At 44.9% G+C, this 15,011-nt stretch overlaps 1 protein-coding gene across 9 annotated transcripts in view; it reads left to right on the top strand.

Moving 5' to 3' along the window:
* DGKZ (diacylglycerol kinase zeta) overlaps positions 1–15,011 on the top strand; it is a 207,778-nt gene that overhangs the window by 146,902 nt on the left and 45,865 nt on the right. For 8 of the 9 annotated variants that reach the window (XR_012219693.1, XR_012219691.1, XR_012219692.1 and 5 more), the window contains 6 exons: positions 740–817; positions 895–951; positions 4,583–4,651; positions 6,740–6,811; positions 13,891–14,007; positions 14,084–14,155. Coding sequence is in view for 6 of the 9 variants with exons in the window: in XM_073541684.1 (XP_073397785.1) it covers positions 740–817; positions 895–951; positions 4,583–4,651; positions 6,740–6,811; positions 13,891–14,007; positions 14,084–14,155 (465 nt within the window). In the remaining 3 variants the exon portion in view is untranslated. The remainder of the gene's footprint in view (positions 1–739; positions 818–894; positions 952–4,582; positions 4,652–6,739; positions 6,812–13,890; positions 14,008–14,083; positions 14,156–15,011) is intronic. The other variant, XM_073541682.1, reaches the window with a different exon arrangement.

The following is a 15,011-nucleotide window of genomic DNA, read 5'->3' as shown; positions in this document are numbered from 1 at the left end:
AAAGTATATTGCCAAGTTGAAAGTTTTTACAAGAACTTTCTAGTTACGCTGCTTTTTTTAAGATAAAAAACGTGAACCTTTAATACAGGTGAAAATCCACAATATTCAATCTGACTAGTAGTTTGTATACAGGTAGAAATATATTCTCATCATCGGCAGCTTCGTCCCTTTGAAGCCTCCCACAATCCTGTTCGCCTTGGCAGCAGCCACCTGGCGCTGGGTGCTACCATTCACTTTGCACACCTTTCAGTTTTGCTAAAGGTCCAAATCCAGTTTCGTGCCAAAACTCGGTTTGTTCCATATAATTTTTCCTCCCCACAAAAAAGTCTAAGGTCTAATAGAAAACAGTATACAATAACTTTTGTAGTGCGGATGATTGCCATAAGAGCGTCCGTCAGTGGGCTGCAGCGCTCACACCTCCACCTGACGTCCGCATTTCATCCTATGTAAGTGAGAGCGAAGCAGCCCATTGGGGGCTACTGATCGGCTGCAGCGCTCATGTGGCATAACAATGTCAATTAGGCACTTTTTTTATACAGGCCAATGCAAGGATCATGCCGGTGACGGAGAACAATCGGCCGATTAACGGCTGGCACAGAAGCTATTGTGTGCTTTTCCCACCCACTGGTTCTTTCTGTGAATTCTAGATCTCTGATTCTTTGTAGTACAGGTATTCTCCGTGGAGTCTGCCATTGTGTTGCTTTTTTTTTCATTAATGGTATTTTTGTCTTTTCAACAGCAAAAGTCGGCGTCCCGGAGGAAGTGCGCGGCGTGTAAGATCGTGGTTCACACTCCTTGCATTGAGCAGCTAGAGAAGGTGAGTGGTTTTCTAATTTTTCATTGAATCCCTGCGGAGACTTGAATCTTCAGCTTAACTTGTTCTTTCCTTTCCAGATAAACTTCCGATGTAAGCCATCATTCCGCGAATCTGGTTCTCGCAATATACGGGAGGTAAGGGGAAACGCTCATTCTTCTGCTTTCTCTTCTAGGCTCTCAGAAATCCTTTTTAAAAGTGATTATAGCGCTGGGATCCCCAGTGATCATCTGCAATCAGCAGCAAATGGTCTTTTTGTCTGCAGTGCCACCACAGGGGAAATGAAGCATTACACAATTCTGATTTAAAGGGAACCTGTCACCCCCCCTGGGCTGTTTTAGCTAAAAGAGCCACCTTCAGAAGCACTAAGGCTGCATTCTGTGAAGGTGGCTCTTCTGTTTCTGACCCCCAGTAACGCCGAAATATTAAATTTTATAAATAGGTCCTCATACTTGTAATGCGTCCCATAGGTATTGTGTCCCCCTGAAGCAGCTGCCTCCCCGCCGTCAATCATGTCTCTGTAGCGTCTGGGCCACGCCTCCTATAGCCGTCCATCATGCCCCTGCTCTGCCGTCTGGGCTTCGCCGCCTACTGTCTCCTATGCCGGTGCCTGCTCTGTGAAAACAGTTCTCGGGCATGCGCAGTGCGCGCTGCCCGTGAACTGACATCAGGCGATCACGCCTGCGTGTTGTGAAGGCCCCAGATCCTGCCCCGCAGTGTGAATACATCATAACACACACACTGTGGGGTAGGAGACCGAAGGAGGCGGGGCACAGACGGCAGCACCGGGGCATGATGGACGGCTATAGGAGGCGGGGCCCAGACGATACAGAGACATGAGGTGGCTGATACAGGGGGACACACAATACCTATGGGACGCGTTACAGGTATGAGGACCTATTTGTAAAAGTTAATATTTCGGCGTTACTGGGGGTCAGATCTCAACAGCGACGCAGCAACAATACGGAACGATATGAGGGTCGTTGGGACCCTGTCTCTCAGACCTGTACAGTCATGGCCAAAAGTTTTGAGAATGACACAAATATTATATTTTCACATGATCTGCTGCCCTCTGGTTTTTATGTGCGTTTGTCAGATGTTTTTATCACATACAGAAATATAATTGCAATCATATTATGAGTAACAAAAGGTTATGTTGACAGTTAGAATGAGTTAATGCAGCAAGTCAATATTTGCAGTGTTGACCCTTCTTCTTCAGGACCTCAGCAATTCTCCCTGGCATGCTCTCAATCAACTTCTGGATCAAATCCTGACTGATAGCAGTCCATTCTTGCAAAATCAATGCTTTAATTTTGTCTGAATTTGAATTTTTTTTGTCTGAATCTTGATGATTGACCACAATTTCTCAATGGGATTAAGATCTGGGGAGTTTCCAGGCCATGGTCCCAAAATCTCTATGTTTTGTTCCCTGAGCCATTTAGTTATCACCTTTGCTTTATGGCAAGGTGCTCCATCATGTTGAAAAAGGCATTGTTGATCACCAAACTGCTCTTGGACGGTTGGGAGAAGTTGCTCTTGGAGGACATTCTGGTACCATTCTTTATTCATGGCTGTGTTTTTAGGCAAGACTGAGAGAGAGCCCATTCCCTTGGCTGAGAAGCAACCCCACACATGAATGGTTTCAGGATGCTTGACAGTTGGCATGAGACAAGACTGGTGGTAGCGCTCACCTCGTCTTCTCCGAATAAGCCGTTTTCCAGATGTCCCAAACAATCGAAAAGGGGATTCATCAGAGAAAATGACTTTACCCCAGTCCTCAGCAGTCCACTCCCTGTACCTCTTGCAGAATATCAGTCTGTCCATGTTTTTTCTGGAGAGAAGTGGCTTCTTTGCTGCCCTCCTTGAGACCAGGCCTTGCTCCAAGAGTCTCCGCCTCACAGTGCGTGCAGATGCACTCACACCTGCCTGCTGCCATTCCTGAGCAAGCTCTGCACTGCTGGTAGCCCGATCCTGCAGCTGAAACACTTTTAAGAGACGGTCCTGGCGCTTGCTGGTCTTTCTTGGGCGCCCTGGAGCCTTTTTGGCAACAAGGGAACCTCGCTCCTTGAAGTTCTTGATGATGCGATAGATTGTTGACTGAGGTGCAATCTTTCTAGCTGCGATACTCTTCCCTGTTAGGCCATTTTTGTGCAGTGCAATGATGACTGCACGTGTTTCTTTAGAGATAACCATGGTTAACAGAAGAGAAACAATGATGCCAAGCACCAGCCTCCTTTTAAAGTGTCCAGTGGTGTCATTCTTACTTAATCATGACAGATTGATCTCCAGCCCTGTCCTCATCAACACCCACACCTGTGTTAATGGAGCAATCACTGAAACGATGTTAGCTGGTCCTTTTAAGGCAGGGCTGCAATGATGCTGAAATGTGTTTTGGGGGATAAAGTTAATTTTCGAGGCAAATATTGACTTTGCAAGTAATTGCTGTTAAGCTGATCACTCTTTATAACATTCTGGAGTATATGCAAATTGCCATTAGAAAAAATGAAGCAGTAGACTTTGTAAAAATTAATATTTGTGTCATTCTCTAAACTTTTGGCCATGACTGTAGTATTGAGGTCGTTGTCCCTGTCAAACACAGCGATGCATTCTGGCCAGTGGGACACCAGCGATCAAAAAATGGCCCAGGACATTCGAGCACGTTCAGCGACATCGCAGCAGGGGCCCGATCGCCGCTATGTGTCACACGTAGCAAGATCGCAGGCAAAATCGGTGACGCAACAGCGATCTCGCTATGTGAGACAGGGGGCTTTAGTGCTGCTGAAGGTGACTCTTTTAGTTAAAAACGCCCTGGGGGGATGACAGGTTCCCTTTAAATCGATTGTATTTGTACTGCAGGTCCTGACACTGCAGAGACGTGTCAGGACCTGCAGAGCATGCAAAGCTTTTTTGGGGCAACTATATGTCACTTTAACCCATTCGTGAAATGTGGTGTACATATATGTCACACATTGAGTACATATGGAGTGGATGCAGAAGCTGAGCCCGCTTTATATGGGCCATGTATCAAAGATGAGATGCCATAACATCCGGAGATCTACATAGGACCCCCATTACTGCCATCTTGTAATCCTTCATAGGAGATAAATCCCCCCTATTGTTTATGAAACATAAATGAAAAGTAATGAAAAAAAAAAAAGTTTTTAAAGATTAACAAAATACAAAAAAAGTAAAGAAATGAAAAATAAGAATATTTGCTATCTACACCACCATAAAAGTGCGATCTATCAAATTATATACATTTAACCAACCCATACGGTAAACGGCGTAAAGAAAAAAAAAAAATTAAAAGGAGAGAATTGTAGGAATTGTTCCTGTTTTTCACTGCATTATATGGCAAAATGAATGTTTCTCATAACTACAATTTGTCCCACAAAAAACAAACTGCTGTATCGATGCAAAAATAAAAACCTTATTTCTCTTGGATGAAGGGGCGTGATATAGTCCGGGCAGAAGGAATGCGTCTGCTTTGTAATAAATACATTTTAATGACAGGTAACTATGAGAAGTCCTTAAGGGGTTAAAGCTAATCCGTCAGTATATATGCTGTGCTATATAAGGGGCAGGGTGTTGGCATGACGGGTACTGTGGGTGGTTGCACCATTTACCACGGAAGCTTCTTCCGCACCTGTCACCCCCATGACAACCCCCGATGAGTATGAGCGTAAATATCTGCACCTGAAATACAATGAATATGATCCTTTATTAGTGATAAACAAGTTTTTTCCCCATTTCTTTCCTGTCTCTCAGCCAGTGATTGTTCGGCATCATTGGGTGCACCGCAGACGCCAGGCGGGGAAATGCCGGCAGTGCGGGAAGGTGAGCCGCAGCAGCAATATGCACTTGTCTATAGAGATTCAGAGCTGGCGCTGGTTTTTTGCCATACATGTTTCAGAATTTCATGTTGGCGTAATTAGGACCACGACTTGCTGTCATGAATAGAAACTTTTATTATTATACTCATTATTGATATCGGTGACCTTGTCCTGTTTATGCATTTGAACGTCTGTTGCAATGTATCCGCATATGTCAGCGTTTTCAGCCAGTGATCTAGCCAGCTTCAGAGCAACGCCTACATATGGCAAACCGCATGCAAGCGCTGCGCTCCTTGCCTCTGCTGGTAGACTGCAGGGGTGGCTGGTTACCGAGTGCTGTGGGCATGCTCATGACCCTCCTCTATTGAATTCTATAGTTGAGTGCTGTGGGCATGCTCTGTGACCATCATCCATTGATTTATATGGTGGATTGTTGTGAGCATGCTCATGACCCTCATCTATTGAATTCTATAGTGGAGTGTTGTGAGCATGCTCTGTGACCCTCATCCATACATTTCTCTTGTGGAGTGTTGTGAGCATGCTGTGACCCTCATCCATTGATTTCTATGGTGGAGTGTTGTGGGCATGCTCTGTGACCCTCATGCATTTACTTCTATGGTGGAGTGTTGTGTGCATGCTCTGTGACCCTCATCCATTGATTTCTATTGTGGAGTGTTGTGAGCATGCTCTGTGACCCTCATCCATTGATTTCTATAGTGGAGTGTTGTGAGCATGCTCTGTGACCCTGATCCATTCATTTCTGTAGTGGAGTGTTGTGAGCATGCTCTGTGACCCTCATCCATTCATTTCTGTAGTGGAGTGTTGTGAGCATGCTCTGTGACCCTCATCCATTCATTTCTGTAGTGGAGTGTTGTGAGCATGCTCTGTGACCCTCATCCATTAATTTCTATAGTGGAGTGTTGTGAGCATGCTCTGTGACCCTCATCCATTGATTTCTATAGTGGAGTGTTGTGAGCATGCTCTGTGACCCTCATCCATTGATTTCTATAGTGGAGTGTTGTGAGCATGCTCTGTGACCCTCATCCATTGATTTCTATAGTGGAGTGTTGTGAGCATGCTCTGTGACCCTCAGCTGAGAGGAGCTCAGAAAAAGACAGATAAAAGCATTGCGGGAACTCTGTTCACTCCTTCTGCAGCCAGCAATTCACAGACCAACTCGGAGGCCGTAGAACGCAAACAGTGCACAATTTTTAATCAAACAGAACTGAAAAAATATGTTCATTTAAGTAGAAAGATAAAATTGTCCCCTTTAAATGCATAGGAGTATTGTGCTGGTATACACAGGATTTCCCTTTTTGCAGTATGTGGTGGCGTGGTAGAGGACATTTTTTACAATGGAAGCCCAGTATCTGTGTTTCTTTACATTTCCTGTGCTCGGCTTTTCACTGAACAGATTCATTATGACCAAGCCGATGAGCGCGGATCCTTTGCTTGTGAGGCATTGATGTTTTCCGGATTCGCAGGGAGCAGGTGTGAATTTGTGTCTCACCACTTCCTCCTACACGCGACATTACGACGGTGATGAGATTAATCACAGTGTGAAATGTGTGTGAAGGTCAATTATTACAATGCACTCACCTCGACGGTCTCCTAAAATCCAAAGCCTCGTGCCCACATTGGTATTATAGATCCTTGTTATACAGATTTGTAGTACGGAGCCTGCAGGCAGCCATGGGCCCAGACTGGACCTTTTGGGCTCCATTGCATGCTGTGCTATGGAGGTATTCTCTCCTGTACAGATTGCTAGGTGCATTAAAAGTCGTGTGCAGCGGCCGAGGTAAACCTCATGGGGCAAACTATATAGATAATGCGGTTCCATGTAATTTGCAATAACTTTTAGGTCCACGTAAAATATGCGATGAATGAACTTTTACTTGTTTGCCGGCTGCCAAGTTTACACCGGTCAGTTCTTTTGAATAACTTTCTTGCCAATAGGCCTTTGCACTTTCCCATTTTTCTCCACCACCACAGACGCTGGCCAGTAGTAATGGAGCCGCCGCTGTCTTGTAGACGTGATCGGTTTGTGTTTTTATGGCATTTCAGCTCGCTGAGTTTCCTTTGCTCGTTTCAGGGGTTCCAGCAGAAGTTTGCGTTTCACAGCAAAGAGATTGTTGCTATCAGCTGTTCATGGTGCAAATTGGCGGTGAGTATTTCTGTCTCTTGTGTCATCGTTCTACTATATCTTGTAGCGTAGCTGCAGGGCTGTGGAGCCGGTAAGCCAAACCTCCGACTCCTCAATTTCCATGACACCGACTCCACCAAAATGGGCTCCGGCGACTCCGACTGCACAGCCTGGCTGGGAAGGACCTGGTTAAATCTCAGCTCTGCAGGGTCTGGATTAGTTGCCCCTGTAGGGTTTTGCTAAGAACCAGATAGTAGCTTCATGGAGTGTCAGTCTGCTGGATGTTGAGTGGTTGAGTTTGCTATTGGTGACTGACCGCTATGGGGAGCCTTTGTGCCCCGGCATATGCGAATCTCCTCCTCGGCTGGTGGGAGGAGATTTTGGTTTTTGGTGGTGATGAGGATGGGGGGTCGTCTGTGTGCCGTGTCCCTGAATTGTGGACGCGGTACATAGACGACATTTTTATTGTTTGGAGAGGCTCCGTTGAGGAATTTAACCACAATGATATAGGCCTGTTTTTCACTTCAGTCATTGAGACATAGAGACTGCCCTTTCTCGATATATTGATTGAGAAGAACGAGAAAGGGGAGATAGGGACTTCTACTTATAGGAAACCTACATCTACCAATTCCCTATTACATTGGGGTAGTCATCATCCTCAATACCTTAAGAAAGCAATCCCTAAGGGACAATATCTCAGAATTCGGTGGAATTGTTCTGAGATATCTAGTTTTGAGTCACAAGCCAGGGATTTGAGGGATAGATTTTTGAATAGGGGCTACCCAAAGCATGTGTTGAAGCAGGCCTATCAAGGAGCTAAGGAAAGCAGACGTTCTGATTTATTGACTACCGAACCGACAATACAATCCTTATTGAAAAAATGACTAAGTATGGAATGGACAAGGCAACTGTTAGGTGGATTCATAACTGGCTTAGTGATCGGACCCAAAGAGTGGTCGTAAATGGCTGCACATCCAGTTGGAAGAATGTCTCAAGTGGGGTACCACAGGGCTCTGTCCTGGGCCCTGTATTGTTCAACATCCTTATCAATGATTTAGATGAAGGAATTGAGGGTAAACTGATTAAATTTGCTGATGACACAAAGCTAGGAGGGATAGCTAATACTAGAGAAGAGAGAGAGAGGATTCAAAAAGATATAAATAAACTGGAGAAGTGGGCAGCAACTAACAGAATGGTTTTTAATAGGGAAAAATGCAAAGTACTACATCTGGGCATTAAAAATGAAAAAAGCATATACAGAATGGGAGGAATAGGGCTAAGTGACAGCACATGTGAAAAAGACTTGGGTATACTAATAGATCACAGACTGAATGAGTCAACAGTGTGATGCAGCAGCAAAACAGACAAATGCAATTCTAGGATGTATTAACAGAAGCATACAGTCTAGATCACGTGAAGTCATTATTGCCCTCTACTCCCCTTTGGTCAGACCTCATCTGGAATATTGTGTTCAGTTTTAGGCACCACATTTTAAAAAAGACATCAACAAACTGGAGCAAGTTCAGAAAAGAGCGACCAGAATGGTGACCGGTCTGCAAACCCTGTCTTATGAGGAAAGGTTGCAGGATTTGGGATTGTTTAGTTTGCAAAAGAGAAGACTGAGAGGAGACTTAATAGCTGTCTACAAATATCTAAAGGGCTGTCACATTGTAGAAGGATCAACTTTATTCTCATTTGCACAAGGAAAGACTAAAAGCAATGGGATGAAACTGAATGGGAGGAGACACAGATTAGATATTAGAAAAAACTTTTTGACAGTTAGAGTGATCAATGAGTGGAACAGGCTGCCACGAGATGTGGTGAGTTCTTCTTCAATGGAAGTCTTCAAACAGAGGCTGGACAGACATCTGACTGGGATGATTTAGCGAATCCTGCTTGGAGCAGGGGGTTGGACCAGATGGCCCAGGAGGTCCCTTCCAACTCTACGATTCTATGAATAGGAAGCCCCCGGATAGTGATACCCTCAGATTCATCACAACATATGACAATGGTGCAATTCCTGTGAGAAACATCATAAAAAAGTATTGGTCTATTTTACAGATGGATAATGACATTTCTCCGTTTTTGAGTGATTTTCCTATGATTATATATAGGAAAGCACGCTCTTTGAAGGACAGACTGGTGCGTAGTCATTTTTCACCTTCAGTAAATAGAACATGGCTCCACAGTGACGTTATGGGCTGTTTTAAATGTGGTCATTGTGTAGCATGTTCACATATTGGTGTGAGTAAGACTTTTGTAAGCAATGTGACCGGGAAAAATTATGTCATTAGACACTTCATGAATTGTAGTACTAAAGGCGTTATTTATAAAGTTACCTGTAAGTGCGGGTTGAAGTACGTGGGAAAAACGATTCGAGAATTTAAGAGGAGAATTGGTGAACATTTGGGAGACATAACACATAAGAGGGACACTCCAATCTCAAAGCATATTCATGGTATAGTGCAAAATATTCTTTATTCACTCAATAGAAATGTGGTTTAAAAGCCAGCATGAGTTACAAGGCATGCGATCGATCTACGCGTTTCGAGTGGCTAAGCACTCTTAATCATGATATTTTTCACTACATCGTGGAGCTGGACAAAGTTTTTTCTCATTGCCTTGGATTGTGCGCTTTGACACAGCGGTCTCGTGCTCCAATGTTGGAATGCCATGTCTGGTGAGCTGGATTTGTATCCTGATATTCATGGTATGCATGAGGGGCAGATTTCATATCTTTCTTTTACTGCCATTGATAGGGTCCTTAAACCACAAAGAGGCGGCAACTGGGATCAGTTGCTGTTGCAGCGTGAGGCTAAGTGGATATTCTACTTGGATACTGTAACACCTAAAGGCCTCAATGAACAGATTAATTTTAATTGTTTTATTTGAATTCCTTCTTTCTCCTTTTTTCCAATTTTTGTTCTACAGTTTGGATTTTTCTTTAAGCCTTAATCACCTTCCTGTCACCTATTATTGAGGATTGGCATATGTGTATACATTTATATTATATGCCTATATATGCATTTCATGTTGCCGCTTATTTTGTGTTTTTTCTGCGCATTTTATTTGGTTGTGTCCGTCATATGCTGGCTTCTAATTGGACGCCATTTGCATTTTTGATACTTGGATATGCTATAATATTGCGCCTTTATATAAATATATGGGTTGAATTATTGTTCCTCTCCGGTGCTCTCATTTAAGATTTGGCTATTTTGAAATGTTATTTCTTCAGCTTTTCTTTGATGGCGATGCTGGGGGCGGCGCCGCACTCTTAGGAGTGTGGCAGGATGTGTTCCCCGCTAACCGGAAGTGTGGCGCCATTTGGCCGATGGACGTCACCGGAAGTGGGGCATCCATCATCTTGCTCTCACCGGAAGTGGGGCGACATCGGTTCTGGGGAGTCTGCTGAGGCGGTGTCTAGCGCGAATTATGACGCGCGCTCCCTATTTGAGTTAGGTCGCCTTACGTTATATGTTTGACACGCCAAGTATGAGTGTGTCTTGTAAACTGGAAATGTGCCATCCGTGTATGTGGCTTGTCACCGGAAGTGGGGCATCCACCATTTTATGATTGCACCGGAAATGGGGCTTCATCCGCCCGTTACACATGGGATTTTCTTTTCCAGTGATGTCATTGTGGGGCGTTTTTAGCGCGGATTATGGCGCGCACCCTGGGAGAGTTAAACCATGCAATGGGGGATGTCTGGTATGCCAGGTATGATCGAACATATATGCGTTAATTAATTAATTGCGGCAATATGTGTGGATTAACTTAATGATATATATATGCCCTCTTCCTTCCACTCTCTGCAGACAGCAGATAGCATAGAGAGCGGGAGGATGTATGTCTCTTAGGCCTGTTTCACACTTCAGTTTTTTTCCATCAGTCAAGATCCGCCGTTTTCGTAAAAAAACGGATCCGCCATTTTGTTTGGCGGATCCGTTTTTTCCCCCATTGACTTGCATTACTGGCGGATCTGGACGGATGGCCATCCGTTGGATCCATTTTTTTGCGGATCCGCCAATTTTTTTGCGTCCGCCGACATGCCCGGACGGAGCTTGTAACGTTTTTTTGGCTGAAGGATCCACATTTCTGTACTGCGCATGCACGGAGGAATGATGTCAGCCGGAAATTTAACCCTGAAATCATTTCTGGCGGACGGTAAAAATTCTCCTTCTCTCCTTCTCTCTCTTTCTCTCCTTCTCTCTCCTCTCTCTCTCTTGTCTCTCTCTCTCTTGTCTCTCTCTCTCTTGTCTCTCTCTCTCTCGTCTCTCTCGCTCTCGTCTCTCTCTCTCTCGTCTCTCTCTCGTCTCTCTCTCTCTCGTCTCTCTCTCTCTCGTCTCTCTCTCTCTCGTCTCTCTCTCTCTCGTCTCTCTCTCTCTCTCTCTCGTCTCTCTCTCGTCTCTCTCTCGTCTCTCTCTCGTCTCTCTCTCGTCTCTCTCTCGTCTCTCTCTCGTCTCTCTCTCGTCTCTCTCTCGTCTCTCTCACGTCTCTCGTCTCTCTCTCGTCTCTCTCTCGTCTCTCTCTCGTCTCTCTCTCGTCTCTCTCTCGTCTCTCTCTCGTCTCTCTCTCGTCTCTCTCTCGTCTCTCTCTCGTCTCTCTCTCGTCTCTCTCTCGTCTCTCTCTCGTCTCTCTCTCTCGTCTCTCTCTCGTCTCTCTCTCTCGTCTCTCTCTCGTCTGTCTCTCTCTCTCGTCTGTCTCTCTCTCTCGTCTGTCTCTCTCTCTCGTCTGTCTCTCTCTCTCGTCTGTCTCTCTCTCTGGTCTGTCTCTCTCGTCTGTCTCTCTCTCTCGTCTGTCTCTCTCTCTCGTCTGTCTCTCTCTCTCGTCTCTCTCTCTCTCTCGTCTCTCTCTCTCTCTCGTCTCTCTCTCTCTCTCGTCTCTCTCTCTCTCTCGTCTCTCTCTCTCTCTCGTCTCTCTCTCTCTCTCTCGTCTCTCTCTCTCTCTCTCGTCTCTCTTCTCTCTCTTGTCTCTTTTCTCTCTCTTGTCTCTTTTCTCTCTCTCTCTCTTTTTTCTCTCTCTCTCTCTCTTTTTTCTCTCTCTCTTCTCTAGTCTCTCTCTCTCTCTTCTCTAGTCTCTCTCTCTCTCTCTCTTCTCTAGTCTCTCTCTCTCCTCTCTCTCTTCTCTCTCGTCCCCGGACTGCGGTTCCTTTAAAATTCTTCAGCCAACGGATCCGTCAAATAACCGGACCACTGCCATCCGTTCACTTCAGTTAACAACGGATCCGCTTTCCGCCATTTTGGCAGATTTTAACTGACGAGAAAAAACTGAAGTGTGAAACAGGCCTAAGCTATAGCACTATGGCACTTTAAACAAGTTAGTCCCCTGAAGAGTTACTTGGATGAAACGCGTTGTGACGCCCCTTATAGGGAAAGTGCAGGGCTTGTGCAATATAGGGCCAGCTGTGGACTGCCCTTGTAAGGGCAGGAGCCTGGGGATCAGTTAATGGTTAGCATGTAAGGGAACTGACAGGGTATTGTCTTCCCATCACTACCTTCCTGTAGGTATACAGAGTATCCCTGGTGACTCCTGACCGTCTGCATAAACTGGTGAGATTGTTCCTTTTTTTTTTTTTGAAATCTCGTTTATGGAAGGCTATGAACCTGTTGGTCTGGCCTTTGAAATATATATATGTGCATACATGTGCAATTGGCTATAGCATTGTCCTAACCTTTCATCCATGCTGTATCCATTATATAGATTGTTGTCTGTTTTATCAGTTACGTTCTATATCCCTTATGTGATGCGTTTGGGTGCTTGCAAGTATCCTCTGAGGATCACCCATTTATCTTGCATCTTATTTTAAATTCACTTGTGGGTGACACTATTATTATTATTTTTGGTACTTTTTAATTGTTATATTAAAAGTTATATTTTATCTCATTTGCTGCCATATATTGAAAATTTGGATGGGAAATATTTGTCATTTCGGACTGATATTGGCATCTTTTTGCTTTATTTATTGGTGACTGACCAGCCAAAATGTCAGCTGTAGCTGAGATAGAGAGACATGCCGGGGTCTCTCCCTGAATGGAGACTGCATGGGTCAGCTAGGAGAGCTGAGCAGTCTGTGAGAGCAGCAGAGCACTGTGTGGATGCTCCAGAATGTTATGTGTGTCTGGGCTGTTTAGTTAGCGCCTGGACAAGGCTGGGATTTATGTTTGTTGTTTTGGTGTATTGTCTGTGAACGCTACCTAATGCCTACTAGAGAGCTTAATTCCCTTAAAAATAAATATATATTTGTAAATGTCTGTCTATATTATTATTGGGGGTGATCAACAGCCTAGATTTGCATTCACTTTGGCTTGGTTTTCACGTCCGCATGCTGTGGCAATATTTGTGGAAAGGCCTCATTTTTACTCGCTAACCATCATAGGCGGCTGTGGCTTTGGCGGTAGCGTGTATTTCCAACCTTTTAGTATGCAGTACCCTGTCTTTAATGTTATGTCTTAAAGGGGTTGTCTCAAGTTGATAAATGGTTAACGTTCTTATTAAAACAAGTAGCTTTGCAATATACTTGTCTTTAAAAATCCACTCCCTCCTCAAAAACTGATTCTAGAATTAAATGCTTGTTGCCTAGGTTACGGCCACTGCTGCAGTCGGTAAGCGGTGACCAGTTTCTTAGGCGATGAGAACAGCACTTGCACGCTGTTTGCTACAGAGCTTGTAAGCGCTGATTGGCGGCTGAATGGACCTGATGGAGTCCGCTAATGCTGCAGAGCTAATACTGTCTGATGTAGCAGCATAGAATGGTTCAGGCCAGTGGTACAACCATACGGCCGGTCCAAATCATCAATCGTCAGGAACATCTTAGTCAGGGATGACAATCTCACTAGAATATGCCATCATGAAGTGATTGGTCGGGGTCTGACCTCATGTTCTCACACCAGTCCGGAGAAATAAGGTTAGTGCTGGGTCTCCTTCACCCGTTTCTGCATTGTGAGCGCTGCTCTGCAGGAAAACAAACTATGAAGAGGCGCAGTGGTCAGGGCATCACCTGATGGCACAGCCTGCGATGGGAATACCCCATCAGTTCTTCACGTTTTCGGTGCTTCCCGTGCCGTTCATTCATCCTGTCTGCACGCTTTCTCCCCCTGCAGTACCACAATAAGATCTCGTGCTTCATGCTCCACCACATAGAGGAGCCCTGCTCTTTGGGGGCTCACGCTGCTGTCATCGTGCCCCCCACGTGGATAATCAGAGTGCGGCGACCACAGGTAAGTGACCTCGTACACCCTCCTTCTTGCCCTTTGCATTTCTCCAGTTCTTATGATGTTCTCCAATTCCTTGCAGAGTTCAATCAAATCAAGTAAGAAAAAGAAGAGGCCGTCTTTCAAGAGGAAGCCCAGCAAGAAGGGAGCAGAGGTGGGCTTCATACTGTAAAATGGGGGTGCACAATCTGCAGAATGGGGGCATTACGTATCTTATGACTCATTTTGTGTGATCCCAACCTTCTGGTCACAGACATAGCGGCCGTGTGTGGGGTGGCTGCTGCTATGTCAGAAGAGGAGCAGAGACTAATAAGTATTACGGGGGCCATGTATCGTCAGAATGGGGGTGTATGCGATGTTATGGAGGCCAATCATGAATGCGAATATCTTCATTGTAAGTTTTCATGAGAACCGTGAAACGATCGGCTATTTTCAGAATTCCCATAAAGTACAATGGAGGAAGTTGCTTGTATGTTTTCTACCTGGAGTGTAAATGGGGGTGCTGCCACCTGTCATACGCTTATGGCATGTGCTGTTAAAGTGTCAGAAGTGTACTGCGGGCATTGGAATTGGCTCTAAGGCTATAACTAATGCTATGAACTATAGGGACGATTCGCAACAGTCCTATACTTGAGTAACTGAGAAAAAGAAGCCATCATCTCACCTGTCCAGGTTCACGACAAATTAGCAACAGTCCAAATGATAGCCAGCGCTCGCGTCTTCGTATAGCAATTGTTTTATTGATCCAGTCATACAAAAAGCACAACAAATGGTTGGAGCACAGCAACACAAAAATTAAAAAGGCAGAAAAGAAATATCCGCTGTGCTCCCAGGCAACATGTGTCAGACCTGCATGGTCCTCAGGATTGACACGGGACCTTGCATGTCTGACACGTGTTGCTTGGGAGCACAACAGATATTTCTTTTCTGCCTTTTTAATTTTTGTGCTGTTGTGTTCAACCATTTTTTGTGCCTGGATCAATACAGCAATAATAAGAAGTTGTGAGTGC

Source organism: Dendrobates tinctorius, unplaced genomic scaffold, assembly GCF_039654945.1.
Source record: "Dendrobates tinctorius isolate UK_male_01 unplaced genomic scaffold, ASM3965494v1 ptg000124l, whole genome shotgun sequence".
Lineage (NCBI taxonomy): Eukaryota > Metazoa > Chordata > Amphibia > Anura > Dendrobatidae > Dendrobates > Dendrobates tinctorius.
Note: the sequence above shows the minus strand (reverse complement) of the source record. Positions and strands in the feature narration are given on the sequence as shown.